The sequence below is a fragment of the Branchiostoma floridae genome, chromosome 4 (assembly GCF_000003815.2).
Source record: "Branchiostoma floridae strain S238N-H82 chromosome 4, Bfl_VNyyK, whole genome shotgun sequence".
In the NCBI taxonomy this organism is placed as follows: Eukaryota; Metazoa; Chordata; class Leptocardii; order Amphioxiformes; family Branchiostomatidae; genus Branchiostoma; species Branchiostoma floridae.
Genome location: NC_049982.1, coordinates 9325683 through 9334932, shown reverse-complemented (window position 1 = coordinate 9334932; position 9250 = coordinate 9325683). Strand labels below are relative to the sequence as shown.

The 9250-nt window shown below is 41.9% G+C and overlaps 2 protein-coding genes and 1 non-coding gene across 3 annotated transcripts in view; 2 read left to right on the top strand and 1 right to left on the bottom strand.

The window, feature by feature from the left end:
- Nucleotides 1–213: 213 nt before the first annotated feature.
- On the top strand, nt 214–5421 carry LOC118413344. Its single transcript, XM_035816684.1, has 5 exons — nt 214–439; nt 1490–1734; nt 3224–3459; nt 3930–4265; nt 4950–5421. The coding sequence occupies exons 1-4, from the start codon at nt 338–340 to the stop codon at nt 4160–4162; spliced, it is 816 nt and encodes a 271-aa protein (XP_035672577.1). The 5' UTR covers nt 214–337; the 3' UTR covers nt 4163–4265; nt 4950–5421.
- Nucleotides 2680–2752, top strand: Trnav-aac. Its single transcript has one exon. It is a non-coding gene; the product is annotated as a tRNA-Val (tRNA).
- A 1063-nt stretch (nt 5422–6484) lies between the features above and the next one.
- LOC118413350 (CD9 antigen-like) overlaps nt 6485–9250 on the bottom strand; it is a 6755-nt gene continuing 3989 nt past the window's right edge. The window contains exons 3-7 of the mRNA XM_035816692.1: nt 8960–9034; nt 8560–8661; nt 8027–8146; nt 6909–6992; nt 6485–6726 (exon numbers count right to left, since the gene is read on the bottom strand). Of these exons, the coding sequence (XP_035672585.1) occupies nt 6658–6726; nt 6909–6992; nt 8027–8146; nt 8560–8661; nt 8960–9034 (450 nt within the window). The 3' untranslated portion in view covers nt 6485–6657. The remainder of the gene's footprint in view (nt 6727–6908; nt 6993–8026; nt 8147–8559; nt 8662–8959; nt 9035–9250) is intronic.

The following is a 9250-nucleotide window of genomic DNA, read 5'->3' as shown; positions in this document are numbered from 1 at the left end:
TGTTTGCCATTTTATTGTCTTACATCTAATCAAACTTCCGCTGTTGCGTAAGTGCGGGGCGATAGGCTGAAACGATTGTCGCGACTATTTCAGGCAACAGTGTCCGGTACGTGATATTGCCATCAGCTATCGCTCGAGACGGTTTCCAGAAGTATTTCCCATATATTGACAGATGCAAATTCACCAGGTACTTGGCGTGGGGAGAAGCGATAGCGCATCGCGAGCCGTCCACCTTCTTCCCTAGTTTTCTTTCTGATTCGTAGCCGTAAAGTACAAAAATACATCTGAAAAAATATCAATGCCTTTCTGATGGAATCGGACGACACTTGGTTCCAACATGGCGCCCATAGAGACCACCCTCACCCAGTGTTGCGACTGTCCTCCTGAAGCTGAGAGACCGCTGCCAATGGCAACCACTACATCGGCTACTGAGCAAGAGGTAGGGAAAACTTCCTGTACTGAATTTCACTGTGAAAAGTCCAAAAAATGATGGCTAAGATGGTAAAGACATAAATCTAATGTCTCAAATATCACATGTGATGTGATCGTAGTAAAATCATATTTTGATTATCTCCTCGTCGAGACTATGGGTGCCTCTTCCATAGAGAGAAATTATCATTTAGTACACAAAGTACCCATTGTCGGTCCTACATCCTTTCGGGCAAAATCTGCAGTTTCTTCCCACAGCCCGCTACATCACCAGAGAAGGATTGTGGTTTTCTAAGCAGAGGGTCTGGCCATTAGGAATAACGCCGAAAGGGTTATCGTTAACATTGATATAATTCTATCGTGTCTGGCTAGCTTTTTTCAAACATTTCCTCACCAATCTGTACTCACATCCATTATGCAACATCACTACTACCTGTATTAGTGCCTGTTTTTAGATATTTATCGAGGATATGACAATATTTCTCCCTGATTTGCTTTTTGATTTTCTAACGATCCTCCCACTGCTGGGATGTCGTTGATATGCTACAAGCTCGTCATTGGAAAAGCCCGGTGTCACCAGAACGGTACTCCCAACAGACTTGTGATGAATTCCGCCACACATCAGCCGCAATAGCTCCACTTGCTGCAACTCTCGATCTCATTCTTTCTGCTTGCATCAGTGTGTGAAGCTATTGCTTTTAGGGGGAATGTGCAGTGACCCTGACTTTCACCACGCCTACAGTTTATATTGCACTGCCATTGTCAAGTCTCTCGGTGTACCGCAACAATACGTCACAAGCATGGGTAACACAGCATACCCCAAGACTTATATTTCCCTGGTTTTACTGAAAGCAGTGATCATTTTTAGTGGAACGGAAGGCAACAATAACAACTTTGTAAGCAAGTATTCTTTGAAACTGTCAATCAGGGAATCATACTTGAGGACTTATTGAGAGTCAGCATTACGTTAATGTAAGCCAAAGCAACCAGCGTTGATTTGAAAAACAGAAAAAAAACAAAACAGTCTGACTTATACGTTTGTTGTTGCTATTGTTGACAGTGGGAATTTCCATGGCGGGATATCCCATGGCAACCAATCGCGACATCATTATCCATAATAGTCTCCACCACGGTTACCCTGGTGATCGTCTGCTACAACCACCGCCAAAACAAGAAGATCAGCGCCCTGAGGAACAACCTGTCGTTTGTAAACGACCAGCTGGCCAGGCTGTACGGACCTCTGTACGGAAACAGGCTCGCCAGCCACAAGAGTTTTGAGGAAGCTGTCGGGGAGCTGGTGGACAGGTAGGGTATGGAACAGCCTTCAGAAATAAGCACTGACCCAGTCTGGGATAGAAAAAAATATAGAATAAAAAATGGCAAAGAAATTTAAGGTACGCCAATGAAGGTTAGCGATCCAGGATCCATCCTGACAAAATGTAAGGTAATATAGAAGCATGGAAAATCCCCCCTTCGGACTGATAAAATATATATGAGAAAGTTAAAAAAAACACAAAAGAATATAATGAAAATACCTTTAACTCAAAAGTACATCAAGTAGCAAATCAACCACACATAGCAGTAATTATTGCTCATTCACGTAATATGATAAAAGCAACAACGATATGTCAGTCAGGTTAGAGAGATTTGTTGAAAGGTCTACCATGAAAAGGAAGGCCTAACTCTCACCTCAAGCGACAGATAAATATTGATTTTCCATTAAACTAACAGGTCCTGCTCTGAACGTGCACATGTTGAACTCCTGGAATAATTTCCGTCGCATTGCATGTGACGAAGTCATTCTATTCCAGCTGCAGCCTAATGGACCATAGATTGTTGAAAGGGCCCGACCCTTCCACGCGAGACCTTTCAATGTTCAGTGGAGAGATGGGCGAGGGCGGGACAAACGAGCAGGCCAAACGATCGATAGTGATTTGTCTCTCTGCCAAAGGTGGTCGATTAGATGGGAACCGTTAATAGACATGCCTGTCACGCGCACCGACAGATTATATCATTTAAAATGCCAGCAAGAAATGTCTCAATTGAAATTTATTTTTGTAATAATCTGAAGCTGCAACAAAGGAAGTTTCGAGAATTCAGTTTCAATAGTTGACGGGTTGTGGAGGAGAGATGGTGGTAATAATCTTGCGCTGTGGAGTATAGGCGGCTCTCCCATTGATTTATTGCCTAATGTAATTTCCCACAGAGTGTAAAAGCTATGAGATGGGGAAAGGGCAGCTTGTGCCAGGAGATTCCGTGGTGTAGCGGTTATCACATCTGCCTAACACGCAGAAGGTCCCTGGTTCGATCCCGGGCGGAATCATTTTTTGCTTTCATCTTTGAAAAAGAAGGCTATCTTTACGCATACGACAACACTTGTATAAGTCAAAATTTGAAATATAGCAAATTTCAAACTATCTATAACTAAATTCTAGTAGAAACAGACTTCAAATTTAAAAAGAAATCAGGTTTCTTGGTATACTGAAAGAGCATGGGTGATACAATAGAAAACTTTAAAATATCTATAGCTAAAAACTAGCATGGACAAAACTTAAGATTATTCTGCATACACTCAAACAGGTGGTTAGCATAGAAGTCAATTATCGTTTTCATGCCTCCATGATCAGCCATAATACAGAGTGGGTCCAATTAAGCTCTGAAAAAATAAAGTTTTAATAGCTGCAGTATTATAAATTTTTTCATGCCTGAAACGAAATATGTTTTTGGGGTCAAAATTTACCTCCTTTGACCTTGCGTGACTACTGATGCTGTCATATTGTTTTCTCGGTCCCAGAGAGAGTGAAGGTCTTGTCGACTATCTCATCAAGGCGCGGTGGATATGGGAGAAGAACACGTCAGAAGGTCAGAGGTTACTGAACCGCTGGCGAACCTTCCTGTATTACGTCATCCACCCCCTGGACCTGAAGGCGGAGGAGATCATCCGGGACAATGCACACCTGTACGAGGACGGGTGCCCGGATGTGTTCCGGGATTTCATCGTGCACGTCAATCATCAGAAATTCGTCGTTGGTGAGTTTCTGCCATGCTTATGTTGAAATCTGTTGTAGGATAGTTAAGTGATGCCTATAAAACATTGTTGATAGAATTACGTCTTATTCGCATGTTTACCATTCAGTATGAGTAATACGCGATACTTTAGTGCCAAATGAGTTCATATGTATGTCCGAATTATATTTGCCTTCCCATTCTGTTACATTTCTTCTGCTTTGTGCCGTTGAGCCTCCATAAAAGTGGGATCACTAGCAATTCCGCATGTACATGCAAAGTAGAGCAGACTAACACTTTAAGGTACCGCTTGCGCAGTCATCCTTCAGTAAGACATCTAGTTCTCAAGCCACATAATTCCCATTTAACGTTAGAACTTTAAAATGTAAGCCTGTCACCAACCAGGTTTCCGTTGCATACAGCTTCAGTGGGCTTAGTGCGCAGTTGGGCCTGTGCAATACAAGAATAGCCTTTTTTTCTTTCGTTTTCCGCAGCTCGCTGGAAGAAGACGGATAGAGGCGACAAACTAGACATGGACGTGGAGTTCGCGGAGGCTGACTTCTCGCGAGACAACAACGCAGGAAGTTCCACCTACCGGCTGTTCTGGACTCTGGAGGAACACGTGACCGAGTCGTACGAGAAACTCGTGAAGAGAAAACGGAGGCTGATGCGACTCATCAAGGAGGAAACGGGCAACGGGGGAAGCGGAGGGAAGTCGGAAAAATAAACAGCATGACAAATAAGGAAGTTAGAGGCAAATCTGCACAGAAAAATGAGAACGTTTATCATTTGGGATGCAACTTCAATTTGATGATAAGTTGAACAATGACTCTTAGACCCCGTTCACACTCAAAAAAATGAAGCGGCTTCGACGTCGAAGCCGCTTCAACGGGCAAGCCGCTTCAAAAAAATTACGTTCACACTCATTTCAGACAATCCGATTAATCGCACACAATTCCGTACCTGGACTTCAGGTACTTTTTTACAACATTGTTTGTAGGTTTTCTCAAACCCACTCTTAATATAGTCTTATATCATGATCCAGAGAGAAAGCTGTTCAAAGATATGCTTGTTTTTTGTGATTTTGTTTTAGGTTGCTGTGTTTCCTCTCTCTTCGCGTGATAAAAAAAAGCTTTGTTTGCTTCCCATTCCACTTGCCTTGACCCTACAGCGACTTTTTTTCTTTCCAGACATTATCATTGGGCACAAAAATCAGTAACGTGAGCAAACCTGTCAGTGTGGCGTGTGTTCCTGCTCCCGATACCTGGATATATAACCTCCAACAGGGGGCAAATCGGAAATTTGCATAGAATCTATCCCGCGTTGCGTTCACACTCGCGATTTCAGCCAAGCGGCTTGTTCACAAGTGTCTCAAACTACCTCCCAGGGATGGATTGCAAACGAGCCGGATCGGTGAAAATCCAAGCCGCTTGGAGCGTTCACACTCAAGAAAACGATCCGGATCAAGCGGCTTCGACGTTGAAGCCGCTTCATTTTTTTGAGTGTGAACGGGGTCTTAGATTCCTCAACGAAGTGCTGTGAATGAATGAAAAAATGCCCGGCTACAAATAACCTTTTTTTTAAACAAGCAAACTATCATGCAAATATGAAAGCAGATATACACTGATCACGCACAGTACCCTTCCTTGTACGTAACGACGCAATAATAGCACAGATATATGCAGCATATGGACATTTTGAAATGTGACGACAGTCTTACACTGTAGTTCCAAGCGTATTAACAAGGAGGCGCTGCTCTGCAATGGAATTTCAGAGCTTGTCCTTGGCTATGAAGATTGAGGACACAAACGGAATACTTAGTATTTCGCGAAGATATATAGACATGGGTTACTTTACAGTATACAGTATTCCTGAAAGTCTTGTTCAAACCCTGGAAATGTAAGGTTCAAGCTGAATGGCAATAGGAAACCGTCCTTCCTGTAAAAGGTTTACTAGCACTTGCCAGCAAGTTTGCATACAAGTAAATAATCGCTGCAGTGGTGTAACACATAACTCAATAGACCCGTCGGTGGTATAGATATATCATGTCGTGTTCATCAATACACAGATTCAAAACACGTCAGCAGGAGACATGATGTGTATGCGTGTATAAAAAAAAAAGATAATTTACAAGTTTCTTTCTTCAGTCTTGCATAATACCTCTGAATAAAACAAGCAATTTCTACCCACGGTACCAGTTGGACCCGTTAACGGCTAGTCAGCAAACAACTTAATCAGGTGAGGGGTAAATTGACAGAAAAGATTTCTGAAACAATATCTATAGGTGGTAACTGTTACATGCAAATGTACAAGGATGCGGAAGTCTATTGTACTCTGGAAGGCCAGTGACTGCGACATTTCCACATTTGTAAGCAACGTTTCTGGCGCTTCTGTACATGCATGTGATATATTTGACTGATATATCATGGTGTCGTCATTTTTCTTATTCGCACAGATTGCAATTGGATGGTACGTGAACAAGTCTAGATAGAGTTTGAAAATTGAGTGTCACTATCTCCTATTGAAACAGCATCTAGGATTTCTGAGTCCGTTCGCGGAGTTCCTGATCGGTTTTCAGTATGAACGAAGAGTTTAGACTCCGCTATCTCCACTCCTGGGCCGCGTTTAGGGGTTAAAGCAAATGTGTCGTTAGTAAAACACTGAAGACTTCATATCCTATGGTCATAGATGTTCAATTCTATAAATGTGTAGTAATCTTAGAACAATTTGTATTCAGGTATGGGTTTAAGTGGAATTACTTGAAACAAAATTGTGTCATTCTCAAACTCAACAGTATACGGGTACAATTCACAACTACATGGGTACAAGGTATTTACACAATGAAGCAATTATGTTAGATGTATCTTTGTTTATTTCGGTGATAAAACTATCCAGTGGATATCTGATAGTCATCGTGCGTACGCAATATCCAATGTGATATGATAGGCGACGCTAATATACAATGGAATGTGCACAAAGATTATTAATTGCTTTAAAATAACAAAGCACTATGTAACTTACACGATATAATTGACAGCTTTGACCAAATGATCAATTTGATAGAAAACAACACCACAGCACTAGTGAAACGGTATATGATAAACGTGAAAACTCGAGAAGAAAACGAGCAGAACTTTGTTACATTATGGTCAATCATACAACGCTGCGTAAAACGTAAATCACTAGAAAGGACAGTGCAGAGTGTAACCACCACGTGCAGACTCAGACAGCGTTGTTACCCGTCTTCCTCTTCTTCTGGCACAAACAGCAAGACATCGTCATTCCGAAAACCTACAGCATGAATGAAATAAAAAAAGTTACTACGATGATACGTCCAGTATGATACTGCATCCCATTCTATAAGGAAGCATTCTGTGGCGGATACTAGCATAGGATGATCGTGAGAAAATTTACGAACAATTAGAAAGCAATAGAATTGTTCAATTCACGACAGAAGGTTTCATGTTACTCACCATCACCAGCCCGAACCCGATTCCCACACCGGCGATAATACCCGACTGTTCCTGCATCCAAAGGATGATGGGCCTTTTGCATGGCTGAGGAAAACATGGGGATAGGGTAAGGAGACATGACGTCAGAAGTTAATTGACTGATCAACAGAAGTGTTGGATTTTAGGGACACTTGCTTTATTTCCTTTCTGATATGAAGTGTGACAATTTGAGCATTCAAAAATGCTGTGAACCCTTGAGCTGCTGGATGTCTTATCCCAGTACATGCTCTCAGCGCCCCAAACCCTCTTACAATAGGGACTACTGTTTATGTTGCAATTGTTTATGGTTCTTATCCTAAAAAATACACCTAATATGTTAAACATACATAAAAAGCTAAGAGCCTACGTTTTCTATAGATGTAATATTTATTGCCAGCGGTAATGAATTTCAAGGGAAATAATGCAATAAAATATGCAACTTTCATAAACGTGTTGTTCTGTCGCTGCCCTGTACGGACTGTCCTTGGTGCTGAACTGACTATCTAACTAAAAGGGTGATTCATTACAATATATTCAAAAGGCTTTAAAATACATAGTTTTTTTTCACATCAGCTAGAAATTGTCTGATTTGAATGATATAAATATCCTGCGTTGCTCTTTCGAAACCTTTATGTTTGTCAGTGTCTTAGGGCGCTGTCACGTAGGTCGTGCGATCGTCGTACGATTTTGATGAGGTATGATATTCAAGCAGGCTGTGACAGAACCAACCACCGATAAGGATACAAGACAGCCTTTTGTGTTGCAAGACAAGACAGTTGTACTCTGAAGGAAAATGCATGGCTGTCCCAAACAAAAACGCATGAAGTTAGGAATCGTACGACGACCGCACGACCTTTGTGACCGTTCCCTGATACCCCTGTCACATTTGGTGAAAATCTATCGCTTATAATAATAACTTTATTGCACAACAATTGTACAAGGTACAAAGTATGGCTTATATGCTTATATGTGACAGGGACGGTTTTCAGGTGAAAAATACGCGCAACCCTCTGTCGATCTTAAATATGGCCGATCTTGCATCGATACACCCGAAGATCGTGGATAATGTGACAGGGGTATAATACGGACTGTGTACTGACCCGGTCCCACCACGACAGCGCGTCCAGCTCACAACAGTTATCGTCTGTGTCCACGTCACACGAGCACGAGGCGGGTTTGGGGCTGAAGTTCTTGGTGGAGTTCAGTCCGCAACATTGGAGCTGAACGGATAAGAATGTTGATAAATATATAGTGTGGAAAATGTTAAACAATAAACTCATTATCGTCCTCCTACCGACGTGTTTGACCTACATGGTTCATGACGTCCATGACGTACACGGTTCATATGCAATATTAGTAACGTATTACTGACGTTAAGTACACATAAACTGCACTAATCTAAACCAAGTTCCTGAACAGTACACCAGCCATCCTGAATTTCTGAAACTGAAACAAAATTTTATCATTTAGAGGTCCCATCAAGACATTCCACACCAAACACTCCATCCTTGCCTTTTCGAGTTATTCTGTTCATCCACATTCTTACACACATAGTGCCATATATACCAAAACATACTAAGTTTCTTGGCAAAGGTAACAAAAACGGCAAAGAAGACTACATGCAATGACTTACATTCTTTTGAATGGTGTCGAGCAGGGTCTGCGTGGCCGTATCGAAGTCGCTGTAGTTTGCCGTGGAGAGGGCGTCTATCGCGTCTCCGACAGTGTCGTAAAACTGTAGGGAAAATAGCAACATATAAGATCAGGATACAAGGCATAAATCAATGAAATTCATTGACATAGATAGATGAAGTATACATTTTGGTGTTCGTTTGAGCAACAATCCAAGCTCTTCACAAATAGAATACCTTACGAAATGAGAAGTCTGAAAACAATATTTTGCTATTCAAGTTAACGATTGCTTCAAAATCAAAGATTAACCGCCAGCAGATGGCTGGTTGAGCTACCTCTCAATGATTAACGGTTAACGATTAGTTTATGGTTATACAGTTATATAGCTTTGCTTTTCTCACCTGATCTTTTTGGACCACATAGTACACGCCAATAGCGATCTCCATACAGAGTAGAACCAGCAGACACGTGAAGAACTATGTAGAGGCACACAAGACACTTTCGTCAATAAAACTGACTGTTTTCTTCTTAATTTTGCAGAATCTCCCGGAACACCCGTACGGGATTAGGTATCCTTTTACACCCAGCATATCGTATTCTTGTGATTGTATGTTGGAAAGTCTATATATCACAAACGGGTGGGCGGTGGGCGGGCGGGCGGGCGGGCGGGCGGGCGGGCGGGCGGGCGGGAG